Raw genomic sequence first — 18,025 nt, forward strand, 5'->3', positions numbered from 1 at the left:
TCTTTCATTAATGCTTTCCACTTGATGTTGGAGCATTGCTGTGGGGAATTACAAATGTATAAGGCACTGATGTTGGGCAGAGTGGCCTGGCATGCAGTTTGTTTTTCAGTATATCCTAGGAGTACTATGTTTGGTTTAGGACAGGGCTTTTTTTCCAGAACACCACAAACTTGGCCAGCTATGTTGTCATTGACCACAATTTGAGAGCAACAACTTTGTCATGCACAATGTCATGTACCTTTTAGTTTTATTGACCAAACCTACACAGATCTGCTAAAGGTAATTATGATAATTACATTAATAAAATTGTATTTCAATCTAATTAAAATATTTAAATATGAGCTAATAGTTCCATAGAAACCTAAAGTACATTAACTGTACAATCACAATAGTGTTATCAATGCCATTTTGTAAATGATAGGAAAGTATAGTGGAAATCAATATGCCCTCTATTTCTGTTCTGGCAAGATTTCACCTTGTATATTTGTCACACTTAATGTTGAAGAAGAGCTTGAAATTTCCAGTTTAAATAAAACACACCCTGTCCTTAATATGACTAAAAATAACAACACGCTGTAGAGTCTGTTTTGTTAAAAGAAAAAACAATCTCTATATGTGGGTAAAACTTTCAGATTTATTTAAAAGGCACCAGTTACTAAAAAAAAAAAAAAAAAAACCCCACTGTTTAGATAAATAATACCTTTAACGGAAGGCTGTGGCACTGAGGCCCACACACAACCATTGATACCTGAATGTTACACACAGTCTGAGAATTCAAATGACTGACTAAACTCGGAAAGTGAGGATAAATATGCTTTCTTTCTTCTTGTTCATCATCTTATCCATCTTCAGCTGCACTGGGGCCAGGCTAAATGTAGACATACGTACATTTCTGAAAAGGTGCATTTTCTTTTACTCTAAATATTAAGTGGCTATCTATTTACTGTTAAAAGCACAATGACATCTTTGTTTCAGTGTAGATTTGTTAACTGTAAAATGCTTGACAGCACTTCCTTTTCACCCATGTATTGTTGTCAATGGTCAATCCTTCTGAAGAAGAAAACAAAACACTAATCTTAAATAGGTAATCTGAGCAAACATTGTTATGCTTGGTGCACCAGTAGTTCTTGATAAACAAACTATGATATTACTTAAGTGTCCTCTGTAGTAACTAAGAAAAACCTTTTAAGTGAAATAGAAACTGCAAATGGAAGATAACTGTAGAAGATATCTGTGGCCTACAGGACTTTCTTGGTAATGAAACAATTACTTATTAACTTAAATTCATTGACTTTACTGACATTGTTTGCTGGTCTTGGAAACAAAAAAGGGAAATAAAAACAGTTAAAGGCTTAGACTAACAATAGAAATTACAATATAAAACAATACAAATGTTTATTTAAGACAAACATTTGTAACCTGCCAAACCTATTAAAGTATGTGTGTTTAGATTTTTATAATCGGTGTAAAATTAAATTAAATTAAATTAAAATTAATCTGTGTGCACATTAACTTCTTTGCTGCTCATTCACACTTCACACTTTAAATGGTGAATGAATTAAAGGCTTAATTAAGAAATCTAATATATAAGATATAGATATAGTGAAATATAATGGAGACTGATAAAACAAACAGTGTAAGAACACAAGTATTGGATAATTGATCATTTCCAGCTATATATGTTTCTTCCCCAAGCGGTTACCACAAAGTTAGAGGCACAAAATTGTATAGCGTTTTGACCTTAAGTGAACACCTTTAGGATTAATTGAAATGCTGATTGCACCCCAGACATCCTCACCCTACATCAATACTTGACTTACTTGGCTTTAATACCATTGTGCCTGAATAAGCACAAGTCTCACTCCAAAATCTTCCCAGAAATGTGTGGTTTATTATAACAGCAAACAGGGATTAAATGTGGAATGTGATGTTCAAAAAGTGGATAAAGACTCTTATGTTCAGGTGTCCACATGCTTTTGTCTATATAGTGCAGCTAGCATATAGGCAGAAAAATGTGAATTTTGAGAAATGTCAAAAGTTTAAAGTTCACAGCATTATCTAACAACAGATTGGCTTTTAATCAAATGATCAAATAAAACTATTTTTACGTGTGTCCTGTTCACTGAAAATAGAAAAATGAGATGATCATGCAGAAGGATGTCTTTCATTATGAATGTGACTCATTTTAACTTGTACTTTATTTCCTGCATAATTTCCAGCATCATTGTAAGTAATGTTTTTTATGCAGCATGTGACATTTGATGAAAAAGTGATAATTTATTTACAATTAATTAGACATCAGTTACTCATGTACAAAGCTGGTATAAATTGTTATTTCAGTGTTATCTATCTGGAGGTTAATTTAGTTCATTAGTGTTTTCAGCAATAGTTATGATCACAAGTTCTCTATTCAGAAGTTTTAGATTCTTAATGACCATCCAATAGGCTGAATGAACCTTTAAGCAACCAGACCTGAATCGATAATGAATTGTGTTTTAGAATACATTATTAAACATAAGCTTATTTTGAATACATGTGCTTTAATAACCACATGCTTAATGTTTTTAGCAGCAGTTGAATATAAGGCTTTATTAAGAAACACAATAAATATACACTAGATTGGCAAATGTTTTGCAGCACATTTTTTGTGCTTTGTTTTGAGCATTGCAGTCCACAATTAATCACAATTTGCTCTCATTTCCACACTTCTGGGAAGATATTCCACTAGATTTTGGAGTGTGCTTGTGGATATTTGTGTTAATCGGCCAAAAGAGTGTTAGTGAAGTTAGCCCTTGATGTAGGGTGAGGAGTCTATTCAGTGCTTCAATTTATCCCAAAGGCATTTAGTAAGATTAATAACAGAGCTCTATAGCAGGCCACTCAATATCGTCCTCCCCAAACCATGAAAATCATCGGCGGATGTGCAGATAAATATGCATTCTTAACCTTAATCAACTTCATGGTCTAATTGCAGCTAAGGGGGAATGTTAAATTCTGAGAAGCTGCATTTCCTTTTTCCTTTTTATTATAAAGGGCCATGCATTTACTATAAAGAAGTTTAAAATAAAAATGATTAACAGTACTTCCTTTTCACCCATGGGTTGTGTCCAAGTCCAAGGTCTGAATAAGGAAACGAAAAAGACTAAGCTAATTATAACAAGCTTTGGTGAACGTGACTCACCTTCGCCTTCAAGTACTGTTTCCTTTTTTTTATAATGAAACTATGAGATCACTTGAATGTGCCTTGTCCATGCAATCCCTAAACTCCATTTCCAAGAATAATATAGTGGCCTACAAACAAAAACAACACACACACACACACACACACACACACACACACACACACACACACACACACACACACACACACACACACACACACACACACACACACACACCACGCACTAAAACACACCTGTTACAATCTCACAAACTCACACAGACTATCATTCTCAGTATTTTGCAGTCAGAACTCAATTCATCTTGTACATCTGACTTTTACCAAGCTTTTACCAAGACTGTCTATGCTTGTTGCCTTGGTTTTCAACTGTTTGCATACATCTCTTTTTTCCTTAGCAAATATTTTCAAATATGGCTCCCGTATTAAAGCTTTTTTTCTTTCTTTATTTTTCCTTATTTTTTTCTCTAAATTGAGCTTGCAGAATTTGGATTTGTTTGGATTGTTGTCATTAGAAAGTTTGAAATGCAACTTCATCTGTCTCAATAACTTTCTGACAATGGGTCTGTTGAAGTTACTATGGAACCCTTGTTAGATAATTATTACAAAATAGAAGATATTAAATGACCTATAACATATTAAAACCCCAGTACTAGTAGTATTTTCCCACTGTGGGCACCTAGGGGACTTTCCTGACATTGAAAACAATTACTTATTCACACCCATTCACGCAAGAAAAATTTGTCTTAAAATACAAAACAAAACACAAATCTAATGCAATAGAAATATTTATTTAAGACAATCATTTGTAAACTGCTAAACCTATTCAAGTGTGTTTATTTTTGATTGTATTGATTGATTGTATTAGATTTTTGTTGTAGTTGTAGAAATGGGAATTTTAAGTAATATCTTGATAATGATGATCTATTTTTGTATGTTTGCTGTGTTCTATAAATAGCATTAAGAGATGATTATACACAAGAAAAGTCTTACATTATTAATATGATTCATTCACCTTGTAATTTATTTGCATACATCACAGAGTCAGTGAAACAATTGTTTATTTTATATAGTATGCCACCTTTTCTGAGGAACTATTATTTTTAGCCATTATTTAAAGATCTGGTATTCCTCTACAAATAACTGACCAAAAAAAAAAAAAAAAGTTATTTTATAATAGATAAGATCACAAAGCCACACAAATCCAGATCGCTAATGACATCTAATAGGTTACATTTGCATGACATGAAGCAGATCCTTTGGAAAGAACCATAAACAAATCCTGGTTTACATTGAATAATGTGATTATAAACCATTTCAGAATATATTTGTAGACAAGTAAAGGCAAAAAGTTCACTTCCAGAAGTTGTCCAGTATAAACTTATTGTGGAAAGGATGCTAGGATAGGTTTAGAGCACTCTTTATGAATACAGCAGCAGTTCTTAAGTAGTATATACTGTATAGATAAACGGGGGATTTCTGTAATTGGGGAGAATAAAAATAAATAATCTATCTGCTTTGGTTAATATGCATAAATCTATTAGCAAAAATCCTTAATATTTGCATAATAAGTAATAAGGTAAGTAATACTTTATTGACTTGTAAATAGAATTTAAACAATTGTTACAGTTTTATTACTGTAGCTATTGTTATAGTTGTACTTGCTGGAATGTGAAATTATATAGTACATCATTCAAAGCAGAAATTCACCTAAAATCTTCACCCAGATAAAACTTCATAATTCTTTACTACTAACTACTAATGTAATGTTTTATTGTAGAGTAATATCACACAGGATAGAATGACAGTAAATCTGTCCTACTGTGATCTGCATTTAATCAGTAGCATAAATAAATACAAATATTTCATTTATATTTTAAAAGTACAATAATAAATGCAAATGAGTAAAAAAGACAAATTACAAGGGCCAAGAATAAAATAATATACTGAAATTATATTCTATATACAAGAATAAATGGCTACTTGTTTCAATAAAATCTCTCAAGGCTTTGAATAAAATTACAGAATAACCCAGAGCTCTGATTGTATTTTGGCAGTTGTGCTTGGTGACTAATGTAATGCCTTGTGTGCAAAAGGAATTTTGTACAGTTGCATATATTGTGTGATATTTTCTTTATATTGTTTTATATTAATAATAATAATAAAAAACATATAAACAATAAACATCTCTATATATATTAGTGATAATATTGTGTCATTTTACTTGATTACTTTCCATCCCATACATTTATTCTCATTTCATTTTCTGTTGTTGTATAAACAATGTATTGTATAATGGTACAATTGATTATGTATTATTTACAGGTTTACTATTAACACATTTAAAGCTGTCAATAGACAGAGTCCATCTTTATAATTCATCTTCGTCATCGTTGATGCTGTGTTGGCTGAGGTCTAGTGAACTCAACGAGTCCGCAGGGGTTGGCTGACTTAAACCTGAATCTGTTTCAAAACCTGTTTGAGATTCTGTGCTGTCCCCATGAGGTTCAGTGATGTCTGTCTCATAGGCATCATTCAAGTGGCCATGCTGATGTTTTTTCTGAATTTCCTCAAATAGCTGCAGAACCTAAAAAAAAGAAAAAAAAGAATGATGAAATACCATGTTCAGTCTGATTATGTAATTTCTTCAAACTGTTTAAAGCACAGGTAGTTTTGTCTGTTTATGTTAGGTATATATTTTAATGTGTTGCCTTATAATTAATTGTAACCATAATAACATACAGTTACAATTAAATGTATACATTTGGTTGGCTTTTCACTGCAAGAAATTCTGTGCCTCATGCGCTATTCATTACAATTTAGTAATGCACACCAAGCCATGGATTATCTTTTATTTACATTATCTGCAGAGGAGTGCATAAAAGTGTTACCTTTGATTTAGGAATAAGGCCGACTCTAAAAAAGCCAATTTGGCCACTCTCGATTTTGGTGCAGTCCACTACAGTGGAAGCAATATTCTCTGGTGAAGGCCCATCACATAACACGCCATCAACCTATGTACAGAAATAATATTCCTTGTGGTTATACTGTATATATGACATAAACACTTCTTCTTTAAAAACACTAAGATGTACCTTGTCACCCAACTTTGCATACACCTGGTTATGATGGGTGGTGTCTGCTTCACCTGTTGGATTTGCTGATGTAACAGCAATTGGGCCCACCTACAGGGCAAATTGTAAAAGGCATTTAATATATATTTTATGACATCAGTTAAACTGGTCTCTTTATTAAACAAATTTTTACTGAATATTTGAAATGATAACACAACTCCATTGTTCAGCGATTGGAATTTCAACGTATTAGAGAGATTATAATATTTATGAGGCAAAATAGCTAATTCAAGCAAAATAGAAAATATAAAAAAATAAAATGACCTACCAAGCTAATTAGATGGTTTACAACAGTGCAGTCTGGGTTTCTGATGGCTATGCTTTGTGGTGTGCCGATATATTTTGATGAATCATTCAAACCAAAAAATTCCATCCATGGTGCTAAGGAACAAAGCAACATTGCATTTTGGCCCGTGTGTGATAATGCACGAAGGGTGTTAGTTTGTAATAGAATGTGCTGACATCTCTGAAGAATGTAAAGTAACAAACCCCTGGGAATGACCAGGCTGATGGATGAAGGCCAAGCTACCTCCATGAAGTCCCAGAGCAGTGGATTGATCTGTTTTTTAACTTGGTGCAACTGTTTAATAGAAGAGAGCCATAATGACATTGGACGCTCTTGAGCCTGTTTCTTCACCCTGCATATACAAATAAACATGATTAAAATAAAATATACATAGATTTGCTATAAAGCTATTCAACCATTGTTACAGATTTAAATATGTCTTTATCATTATTTATATAATGTAGATTAGAAATAAAACCCTATGGGGTGCTTTGTTGTAGGAAAATAATTACAAAAGGTGTGCTGTGACATAAAGCAAGGTTATTATTATTACTCTGAAATGGATTATTTTCTGATAAGCAAGTACTGGTGTGTTTTATAACCACAATTTGTCAATGATTCCAATTTTAAATGTATGCATAAATATCTATTACTAACTTGAATACATATTTTAAATAATCTATTTGATTACTAGTTAATGAATTTAATTTTAATATTAGTTGAACAGAGCCTTCTGAATTAGCTGTTAGGTCATAGCTAGTAAGAACAAACTCATAAATTTATAGTAAGAACCTGAATTACTTGTAAGGGCATACACATTTACATACATAGCAAATGTATCAACAACTTGTAACCAATCAGATTGGAAAATTTAATAATAATTTGGAATAGGCATTAAAATTGGATCTTACTTATAAGCCTTCTCAACAGCCTCTGGTCGATTGCAAGCTGCCACAAGCACATACACTGTGTCGGTGGGCACTCCGCATATTCCTCCATTCTTCATGATGTCTAAGAATATATATTTTAAAAGTCTTTCAAATTAAACCTGCACCCTAATTTAATCTAAATTCCTTGTTTAACGAGATTAACGTCTCACCTGCAATCTGCTTCACTGATGAAACCTTCCTGGAGGATAGGTGTGGACAGCTGTCCCTGCCTCCACCAAATCCTTTCAACTTGATCAGAGGACCACCAATAGGAAGGTGCAGAAACTCAAAAGTACAGTTCAGTATACTGGCCAAGAAAAAGTAGAAACTAACCAGACCAAAGATAATAGTCACACCAATGTCATAGCCATATGGCAGCACTCCTAATGCGTCAAGCAGAAAACTAATGATAATTAGCTCAAAGGTGACAGCATAGACAAACCATGCTACATTAAGAAACAGGGCTCCAATAGCCACAAGTACATTAAAAACCATGAAGCTGATGATTCCAACTGCTAGGTGGAACCCACGGACATCACCATAGAGACCACCAAAACGTGTCAGGCCCCATACTGTCCACATAATGCCATAGAATATAAAGGTGGTACTTTCTAGAGTTTTACCTCGAGCAAAGGCAACAGAACCACATAGCAACTGCAGGACACCACCTGAAACTACAGCCCATGGCAAAATTAGAACTGCTAAGGGGTCCTGATTAGCTACACTAGCAGTAATAGCAAAAGCTGCCAGCACACTACAACCATGGCCCAACACCTCAGCATCTGCATATTTTGAGTATCCTAAATAGGGAGCATGCAGGTCTTTGTCTTGAGTCCGAAGCATAAATTTATTGCTGCGAGCCAGATGATTCTTGAGGAGGCTTTCACCTGTGGGGATCTTTTTTTGAGAAACCTGGTTATAGAGAGTTACCAGAAGCATTAGGGCAGATGCCACAAATATAGCTGCTTGGACACCTTGTGTGCCGCCTTGATAGAAGCCTCTGGGTTGTGCAGCAATTGCTATAGCATAAGCCATGAAGAAGAGCAGGTATAGGCCATCAACCAAACTTCTGGTGCAACTAAACAAAGCCAGGACAAAAAAGAGCACTGCAAAAACAGTGGGGAAAGGTACTGGTGAATACGGCATTTGGTTTGTTAAGTCCCTCACAAGCACACTATACCCTTCAGAAAACTTCAATATAGCTGTGAAGCCAGAGAAGGTTGCTACCAAGGTGTCCATGGCTCTGTAGGATAGGACAGACACACCTAGCTGGAACACACCAGCTGTCCAAAGCCATGGGACATGGCCAGAGAACAGGCTAGGGACCACACTAAGCAGTGGACAAGCTAGCACACAGGCTGACAACAGGTTCATGACCAAACCCACAGCAATTACATTGTTATGTTCTTGACCCTTTGCTGACTGCTGACTGCTTTTATGCAGCAAATTTGTCCCTGGTAGGTTAATCTTACCATGTGAGATGTAGAAAAGCAGACGCCCACTGCCAAAATAGGCACATACAAAACAGACCAAGAGGTAACAAGCAGCAGTGGCTGACTGGCCAAAGCTTGCATTCGCCAAACCAGCGATTTCATGTGCACATGCCAAACAAATGGTGAGTGAAATAATGCTGAGGAAGACCTTCTTATGTAGAACAGAAATTAAACTGATGATTAGCAATGCCAAAGCAAAAGCTGCGAGACCTGGTACCATGGCATTTTTCAGCCCATTTCCTTTACTGATTATACCTTCCCCTGCAAGTATATGAACAAGTCCTGATCCACACCACAGAGCTGACACAGTCAGACACAGTGTGGTATAGAGAAAGCTGTGGGACAAACTTCGACAAAATCCTAAAACACAAGACAAGAGAAGTACTGTTTAGAACTTAGACTAGCAGATATGGTATAAAAATATGATGTACACAGTGTTTACAAGTAATGTAGGTACAAGTAAAGGACAGAATAAACAATTGAAAGATTTAAATAAGCAATATCAAAAGAGTCGGTTTTTGGTTTGATCAATTTTGCATATAATTTCATATTTAATTTAAATATACAGTAAATATGTTAATAAATATGTACAGTAAATATGATATAATATAGCTTTCAATGTATAATATAAAATGATACTGATTTTGATTCATGTAGAATATAATGTATCTTAATTTTTAAATAATACATCGTTCCTAATATTTTTACAAGTACCTTCATGCACCCACCTGCATAGGCCACCAAGGCAGCAATAATGATCAGCTCAATCCCCAGAGCAGTAGATGGAATTAAGGCCTTATCAGGCGTGCTGGCATAGTCATTAACCAGAAGCAGCAAAGAGCCTTGATTGGAAAAAAATTTGCAATGACCCATCAGATGTCTCCTAAAGATTTTTTTTTCCTTCTATAATTTTTTGCATTCAAGAATGACTATTGTAAACTTTATGGCATTCAGGTTGGTTAAAATCTTAACTTGAATTCAATATTCAAAACTTAAAAAAAAGAAGCTTATATAACCAGTCAGAAATCAGCAGTTAGTTAAAGCTTTTAAGAAACAGAGAAAACAGACAAAATCTGTTTGGATTTAGGCTATATATAGACTAATAAAACTACCAGCACCAATGCTAATCAGGGAAAATATATGTATTTATTTATGTATTTATTGATTGATTACACATTTTTAATAACTGAGGAACGATTACAGCAACTTATTATAAAATAAAGCCTAGCGCACACAACCTTTTTATATATACATATATAAAAACCACTGCTTCCGAATTATTGAGGTATGGAAAAAAAGGTGAAACATACCACCAGATATGCCCAAAATACCGATGGAGTAATGCAGTGATTCGGAATCAGATGAAAATTCTGCCATTATTACAGGAGCTGCTCATCCGTGAGCGCGCTGTGTCTTATAAGCAGTCCGAAGGGTGACGTCACATCTCTGACCTGCCCACTCGGCTTAGGTTTCCTGAAAGTCCCTAACTGCGTTGTAGTAAAGTGGGATAAGAAAAAAACTTATTTTTATTAAAAAAGAATAAACAGTATCTAGAGTGCTTTTCGGAGTAGTTTGCGGGAAATCCACCTTACTTAACTAAATAAATGAATGAATGAATAAATGAATGAATGATGGACATTCGGTGCTACCCAGATAAGGATGAGGTTTCCATTTAAGTCTGGTTCCTCTCAAGCTTTCTTTCTTATTCAATCCAAATTTCCTTTCCACCGTGGACACTGTCTTGACACTGGCTTACTTATTAGTGATACACTTATAGACACTATACTTAAAATCAGTGAAAGGATCGCATGTCACGTACAATAACGTGCATATTATATTACATTTATTACATATTACTCTTGTACATATTATTTAATTTACGTATTATTTAATTGCATATAAAATGATAATGTCACTCAGTGGGCGATTCATTTATGCAAATTATCATAGGCGGAAACGGGCATTTATTTTAATAAAACACCCTGCCAAAAGTAAATAAAATAAAAATGAAAAAGATTTTATTCTTTCTTTGCTGCCTGGTACCGGTGAGGGTGGCGCTTATTTGAGAATTCTATTTACTTTTAGCAGAAGGAAATTATGTAGACGGAAAAACAGAGGTTAAACAAAGGCTTCTGTTGTAAGTTACACTCGTATGCTGTCTGCTTTATTAAAATGTAACCAAAAACCAGCACGGAAAAAATATTGAAGGGCTTGACTCAGCATGATCTCACTGTGTAAACGTGCCTGTTCATCCTGCCTGGCAGCCACAATTGCGACCTCCTAAAAAGGCGTGGCTTCACCTGTGGGCAGGGCCACACTGAGCCTATATAAAAGAGTTGCGCACGTCTAAGGTTTGTCGTGGTACCGAGACAAAGCGTCAGTTCAGTCTTGATTAAGCGTCAGTTCAGTCTTGATTAAGCGTCAGTTCAGTCTTGAAATTCATCTCCTTATTACAAGGTAAGGCAAGGAAACATATCAATAACGAGACTTTATATATTATGAGCATTTAAATGTAATTACAACTTAATAACATAAAGATCTTTAAAACGTTTTTTATTCTAATGATTGCTATAAATCTTTAGCAAGTGTCAAGAATGGTTTCATGTGTCCCTGATGGATACCTTTATTCCTGGATAACTTGATCTGTAATCCTGCACATCTTTTACTGTATGGCTTTCTCTTGCATGTTTGTTGCCTGGAGATAGAAGTAATTATAGTTTACTTGGAACAAGCTCCCCAAGGGTTTCCTTGTGTGTCTGAATTTTTAATACAGCACAATGCTGTGTCATAGACACCCGTTGTTCACCTTTATTACTTATTTAATTGCTTTGTTTATTCTGTGTGGATTATTGAAGATTATTATGGAGACAATCCTGATATAGGACATAAGTAACAAATTTGCATCATATTAGGATCATAAACCAGCATATTCCATACTCTTTTTTTTTATTTTATGGATCAGCATCAGATGAGGCAAATTTCGATCTTATATGTGTTTTTCAGGTGCAATGGCAAAGCGTGTAGCAGTGATCCTTGCTGGCTGTGGAGTTTATGATGGAACTGAGGTCCATGAGGCTTCTGCTATACTGGTACATCTTAGTAGGGCTGGTGCCAAGGTAACACACCCAACCTCAAAAACATATTAAGTATTTCATATATAGTATGATTCATTTTAGTTTATTTACTAGGACATGTGCAGTTTTAAGTTTTTTATTAGCCATAATTAATGAGTTTAATAGATAAATTATCTTTCTAGGTCCAGATGTTTGCACCTAATGCTGAGATGATGCATGTTGTAAACCACTGCGAAGGAAAACCTGTGGCAGACAAACGCAATGTGATGCAGGAGAGTGCTCGCATTGCTCGAGGAGAAATCACTGACCTGGAAAAGCTTGATGTGTCTAATCATGATGCTATCATCATTCCAGGTCAGTCTTAGTAATATCGCAGTAGCCACAGAAAAATGTAGCATACCAGTCCTAAATATACTTAATTAATAGCTGGCATCTTAATTTTTTAAGAAAATTTATTTCATGGTTGTCCTAACTGTTCTGTTTAGGAGGCTTTGGAGCAGCTAAGAATCTCAGTGACTGGGCCACAGAGGGAAAGGCTTTTTCAGTGAAGCCCCTGGTCGAGAAGGTCATCAAAAGTTTTCACCAGGCTGGAAAACCTCTGGGCATGTGCTGCATTTCTCCAGTACTTGCAGCAAAAGCTATTCCTGGCTGTGAACTTACTGTCGGCCATGACAAAGAGTGTGAGAAGTAAGTATAATACACACTAACTGACATAATAATTGGACATATGTAAACTGCAATAATAATGTTTTTGTTACCTTTGCAGATGGCCATATGCTGGTACAGCTAAGACACTGGTGGAGCTGGGCTCTAAGCATGTAAATAAGCATGTGGGAGAAGTGCATGTAGATAAGAAAAATAAACTAGTGACTACTTGTGCTTTCATGTGCAATGCCCCGTTACATGAGGTGTATGATGGAGTGGGAGTAATGGTAACAGAAGTTCTTAAACTTGCCTAATTTGGCGTTTCAAAACTCTAATTTAACATTCAATTTCACATTTAAAGACCCATTTTATTCATGGTGAACATAGTATTCATTGTGTTTTTTTATTAGCTGAAAAATGGTTTCAAACAATAATAACTGAATGATGTGCTTACAATTTGGATATGTGCATTTAATAAAACATTCAAATAAAGCCTATGTTTGTGTGATATTAAATATCAGTGTCCTTTTTCATTTCCAGTTGCATATGTAGTATAATATGAAATTCAATTCAATAATTTAATAAGACAAACATTTTAAATAGAATTAAGACAAAAAGTTGTTACAATATTTTTTATTATTTTTAATATTTAAAAAATATTTTATATTATTATATATTTATTAATATTTATTCAATTAATAAATACGTGAATGACAGGTGCCACCAAAATGAGGATAAGGTTAATTTTTCAGTCTGGTTCTTCTCTCTCCTTAATACCATCTCACAGAGTTTTTCGTTGCCGTTTTCGCCACTGGCTCATTAGGGACAGACTTATAGATACTAAACTTATAGGCAATAACATATAAATTAAAACTTTATAACCTAGTTATCTCTGTAAAGGTGCTTTGGGACAATGTCTATTGGTAAAAAGTGCTATACATAAAAAAAAAATTGTCGAATGAATGACATTAACAAACCCTGTGCTGTTTATGTTTATTCAAGCAAACAGTTATCATTTAAACAGCATTATGGGGATTGGTACATTATTCAATCATTAAGTAGGGTAAAATCTTTGGAAAATGTATAAAGTCAATTAAACCATATGTTCATTGTTATAAAAAAAATAAATAGAAGGTGCTGTTCTGAGAAAATGGGTAAGGGTGTCTGCCATACAAGTTATAAATGTAAATGTAAAATTAATAATTGAAAGGATGCTTTGATCATTTACTCTATATTCCATGTTGGCTCATTACTCTTTTTCTCAGAGATCTGCCTTAAAAATAATAATAAACAGTACATCATGCTTTTTAGCTAATTATAGTTAATATAGCTAATTATAGTTACATTAAATGTGGTGAAATCTCATTTGAAAAGTTTGTTAAATATGTAGCTATGAGCAATTGTTGCCTTACTACCCTCTTCTCTGTCATGCAACTGAGAAAGAGCAATGTCCATTTCCTGTATTTCCTCTCATGTTGAAAAATCCTCTAATTAGCTAAAAGATTTACTAAAGCACTTACAGTAAAAGCAAGAATAATCTGATAATATAGAAATAAGTACATTAATATAAACATTTAATGCCGAATTACAACTGCCACTACTACAAAACACTACAGGCATTTATTTGGCTGGTTAACTGTATGTGTATGTGTATGTGTGTGAGTGTGTGTGTGTGTGTGTTTAATTTCACAAGGATCCAATTGATTTTTTTCCAAAACTCCCAGTAACTTTCTTGGCATGTCTGTTCCCATCCAAAGGTGTTAAGTGAGGTAAAGGTCAGGGCTCTGTGAAGGACAATTGAGCTTTCCACTCCACCCTTGTCAAACCATGTCCATATGGACCTCTTTTTTGCACCAGGACATTGTTATGTAGGATCAGGTTTGGGCCTCTTAGTTCAGTTAAAGGTACAGTGTAAACTACACTAGCCTACTGTTCGCAGAAACATCATAGACAAATGTGTGCTTCTAACTTTTTAAACTCTGTTTCCAAAAGTTTGTGGAAAATCCACATATGGGTGTGATGTGCAGGTTTGCACAGACTTTTTGATATGTGACCTAAGTTCTAATGCTGTGTAAAATGGTATATACACAATGAAATGTTATACACACAGGTGACTGACATTCATATTTATTAGGCATTTCAAGTAATATAAAGGTTTAACCAAACAGTACATAAATTATCAACCACTGTGGACTTTTGATATATCATTAGGAAAATCAGAACATTTTCATACATTTCAGATACATTATACACATTTGCATAATTTTTCTGCACAGCTCTAGTATCGATTTCATGGCTTCAGGACTGATTTCATATATAAAATAAAAACACATTTATTGCAGTAAAAGATATATCCAGGGTAATATAACTTATTATCTTTTGGAGCATTGTCAACTCTGATTGATGAATAGTAAAGCCAAAAGTGTCTTCTTTCCAAAGACTCTTTCCAGTCAATGTTTCCATTCAAATTTAGGTTGGTAATTTTCAACTGTAAACCAAAAGCAGGGGTAATGCTAACAGGTTAAATCACAGGCTTTTGGCTTGAGAAGTGGTTATACTTATCATGTCCACTAACCACTACTGTAGCATGGAATTGCCTTGGGCGTTCCAGATCCTGTCCAGAGTGCAAAGAGGATGTTACTATATTGAAGATTGTATTACCAGACTGAATGTATTATCGATGTGTACTGTTTGCTGAAATTCTCACCTGAATTGGATAAGCTGCAGTAGGAACATAACGAATCACAAAGCCACATCGCCTCTTTCCTGATGTGTTGGGATCACTTGCATGCACCAGGAGTCCATCGTGGATCTGCACATGACAATATCACAGAACTTCTTGGAATCTTGAAATTCAAACTTGACATACATTCAACATTTGATAAAAATATGCTGATAACTGAAGTTCTGTCATTTATAATGCCTTATGTTATTTCAGTCATAAAATATAAAGAATGCATGTGTATATGCTTACAGACATTTGCCCTGCAAAAAGGGGGCAGAGCAAAGACTTCTCTTTCTCGACGAGCTCCTCTGGAATTTCTTGATTAACAGTCAGCATGTTGCCTGCACGCTTTGCTTGGCGATGAGGCAAAAGGCCGGAGCAGTGACTTCCTGGTAAATAATAATAATAATAAAAAAAAAAACACACAACCTAAGATTCATACCTTTCCTACAGTGGTATTTACCTGGCAGCTTTTACTTCAAGTGTATGCTTGGTCAGACGGAAAGAAGCATTTATTTTTAGCAGATAATTAAGGTATAAAAACATAGGTAAAAGTATATTTCTGAACTGACTTAGCTATAGCTGTAGTTAGAGACCTTGCAAGAAAAACATTTAGAGTGGAAAAAAATTGAAAAAAGAACAGAGGTGTATATTAATTTCTTAGGGGGCACTAATGTACCTGGAATGACCTGCAGGGCACCGTTTTCTTCCTGGGAGTCATCCAAAGCAAGCCAGACAGAGACAACTGGCCCTCCATCAAGTCCCCAATACCTATGCCCACGCAAACAAGACATAAATAAAACATGGTTCCAAGCTTTATTTTACAGCAAATAATTCTACTCAAGCATGTAAAATCACCTACTTCATATCCTGATGCCAGGCCACATACGGAAGCTCATTTTCTTTATCAGATTTGTTCTTCTGACCTTCATTCTCTTGGTTTTGTGGAATGATATCTTTTCTCTCTTGAGTCTTGCTTGAGACTGGGTATTTGCAGATGAAGCGTGAGTCCAGCAGGAGAACATCAGGACCCAGGACTGCAGTGATCACTTCAAGAACTCTTGGGTGTTTGGTTAGTGCCATTACCCAGTCATACTTCATATGGACATTGTGCAAGCTGTATGAAGTGTAATCCTCACCTAAAATGAAATGTAGAGTAAATAGTTTATCAAAGGAAATGTGCAGCTATGATATTTAATGAGGAGAACAACATGGAGACTAAAATATCTAGTGTCATTGTGAGATCCAGTTATCATTGGCATTGGAGCAAAAAAAAATTCTTGTGAATCGGTTATTCCACAAATTACTTAATGCTAATTACTTAATGCTGTTTATTTTTTATTGAAAACAGGCGGCATTAAAATACTTATAACAGTAGAAATAATAATAAAAAAAAAACCTAATTTAGTTTAAATTAAAGTCATTATTATAATTATATAATTATCTTCATTTTTGTTTGCCCACAGAAGTAAAATTATGGACTCACCTAATTTTCTCTCCAGCTCAGCAAAGGCATCTCTGGCTTCATGCAGCTCCTCGGGGCTGAGTATAGGAATGCTGGTCACATAGCCCTGTTTCTCATACAGAGTCTGAACTTTTGCTTTCTCGATTCCCATGATTGTAGATGATTGTGAAGTTCTTTCCTTGTTCAGAGGTTGATATAAGCCTTTTGCTTAATTTCTGTTCCTCAAGGGCTTGAAGATTGTAGAGATATGTCTGTTTTGATGATGGAAAAGTCTGCTTTTATTCAGTGTAGGCCTCTAAAGAGTGATAAAGAGAGAGAGAGAGAGAGAGAGAGAGAGAGAAAGAGAGAGAGAGAGAGAGAGAGAGAGAGAGAGAGAGAGAGAGAGAGAGAGAGAGAGCATTAATAGAGAAATAAAGAGCAAGAAAAACTTTTAACAAACCCTGACCAAGACATTTTGTTCACCCCACTTTCAGAGCAAATTTATTCTTGACTGTTTATGCAGTGCCACAGAAGTCTTTGGTTGCCAAAACCTGTTCCTACTGAGTAGCTTAATGGGAAAATACTTTAATATTGCTCAAATGGGTGGAGAACCACTGGCTTCTTCAACACTGGTACAATCCATGGCACTGTGTTGTAGAAAAGAAAAAAGTTCCACAAAATACCTTTTATATCAGATTGTTATAGGAGCAATCTCATGCTAGTTTAAATACATAAGACTAAATGACTGTCCTTTGTAAATAAATGCTAACTTTTTATAATAACGGTCACAATTTTTGACATTAAAAGAGGCACATAAGTGACTATAATTTAAAGTGAAAAGCAATGCAGTGCAGACCAAAAGGATAAACAATATATTGTTTACAATATTTAGTCATATCACCACAGAGGGAAGATTTAGAAAGCAAAGCTCTACTACCTGGTAAGACTGGCTGATGTCTCAGCTGGAACTTGCTGTCAACTGCAGAACTCCTCAGTCTTATATACATACGCTGTAAAAAAATCAGGAATTTCCTGCATTGAAACGTCACAGTAGTTTTGGGTCCATGCCAAAAAGCATTCAATTTTAATCTCTATTCATGTTTAATGGGTGTTTGTC

General features: G+C 34.8%; 3 protein-coding genes across 4 annotated transcripts; 1 reads left to right on the forward strand and 2 right to left on the reverse strand.

The window, feature by feature from the left end:
- Positions 1-4,172: 4,172 nt before the first annotated feature.
- On the reverse strand, positions 4,173-10,438 carry LOC310737389 (uncharacterized protein). Its single transcript, XM_083561696.1, has 9 exons — positions 10,331-10,438; positions 9,749-9,862; positions 7,698-9,380; positions 7,510-7,609; positions 6,802-6,950; positions 6,581-6,693; positions 6,274-6,363; positions 6,070-6,192; positions 4,173-5,765 (listed from the first exon to the last, which is right to left on the reverse strand). The coding sequence occupies exons 1-9, from the start codon at positions 10,395-10,397 to the stop codon at positions 5,550-5,552; spliced, it is 2,655 nt and encodes an 884-aa protein (XP_083417822.1). The 5' UTR covers positions 10,398-10,438; the 3' UTR covers positions 4,173-5,549.
- A 935-nt stretch (positions 10,439-11,373) lies between these two features.
- Positions 11,374-13,254, forward strand: LOC310736298 (glutamine amidotransferase-like class 1 domain-containing protein 3, mitochondrial). 2 transcript variants are annotated; one of them, XM_083559719.1, is made up of 6 exons: positions 11,374-11,392; positions 11,437-11,477; positions 12,024-12,136; positions 12,277-12,448; positions 12,580-12,781; positions 12,861-13,254. In XM_083559719.1, exons 3-6 carry the CDS (start codon positions 12,029-12,031, stop codon positions 13,051-13,053), a joined length of 675 nt encoding a protein of 224 aa, XP_083415845.1. In that variant the 5' UTR covers positions 11,374-11,392; positions 11,437-11,477; positions 12,024-12,028; the 3' UTR covers positions 13,054-13,254. The 2 variants fall into 2 exon arrangements, with proteins under 2 accessions (XP_083415845.1, XP_083415846.1); XM_083559720.1 differs by lacking the exon at positions 11,437-11,477 and having other exon boundaries at positions 11,382-11,427.
- A 1,596-nt stretch (positions 13,255-14,850) lies between these two features.
- Positions 14,851-17,982, reverse strand: LOC310737186 (L-threonyl-[L-threonyl-carrier protein] 4-chlorinase). The gene is made up of 7 exons (XM_083561392.1): positions 17,846-17,982; positions 16,951-17,224; positions 16,327-16,603; positions 16,144-16,235; positions 15,714-15,853; positions 15,447-15,551; positions 14,851-15,353 (listed from the first exon to the last, which is right to left on the reverse strand). Exons 2-7 carry the CDS (start codon positions 17,078-17,080, stop codon positions 15,261-15,263), a joined length of 837 nt encoding a protein of 278 aa, XP_083417518.1. The 5' UTR covers positions 17,081-17,224; positions 17,846-17,982; the 3' UTR covers positions 14,851-15,260.
- Positions 17,983-18,025: the final 43 nt, after the last annotated feature.

The sequence above is a fragment of the Silurus aristotelis genome (assembly GCF_946808225.1).
Source record: "Silurus aristotelis genome assembly, chromosome: 14".
NCBI lineage: Eukaryota > Metazoa > Chordata > Actinopteri > Siluriformes > Siluridae > Silurus > Silurus aristotelis.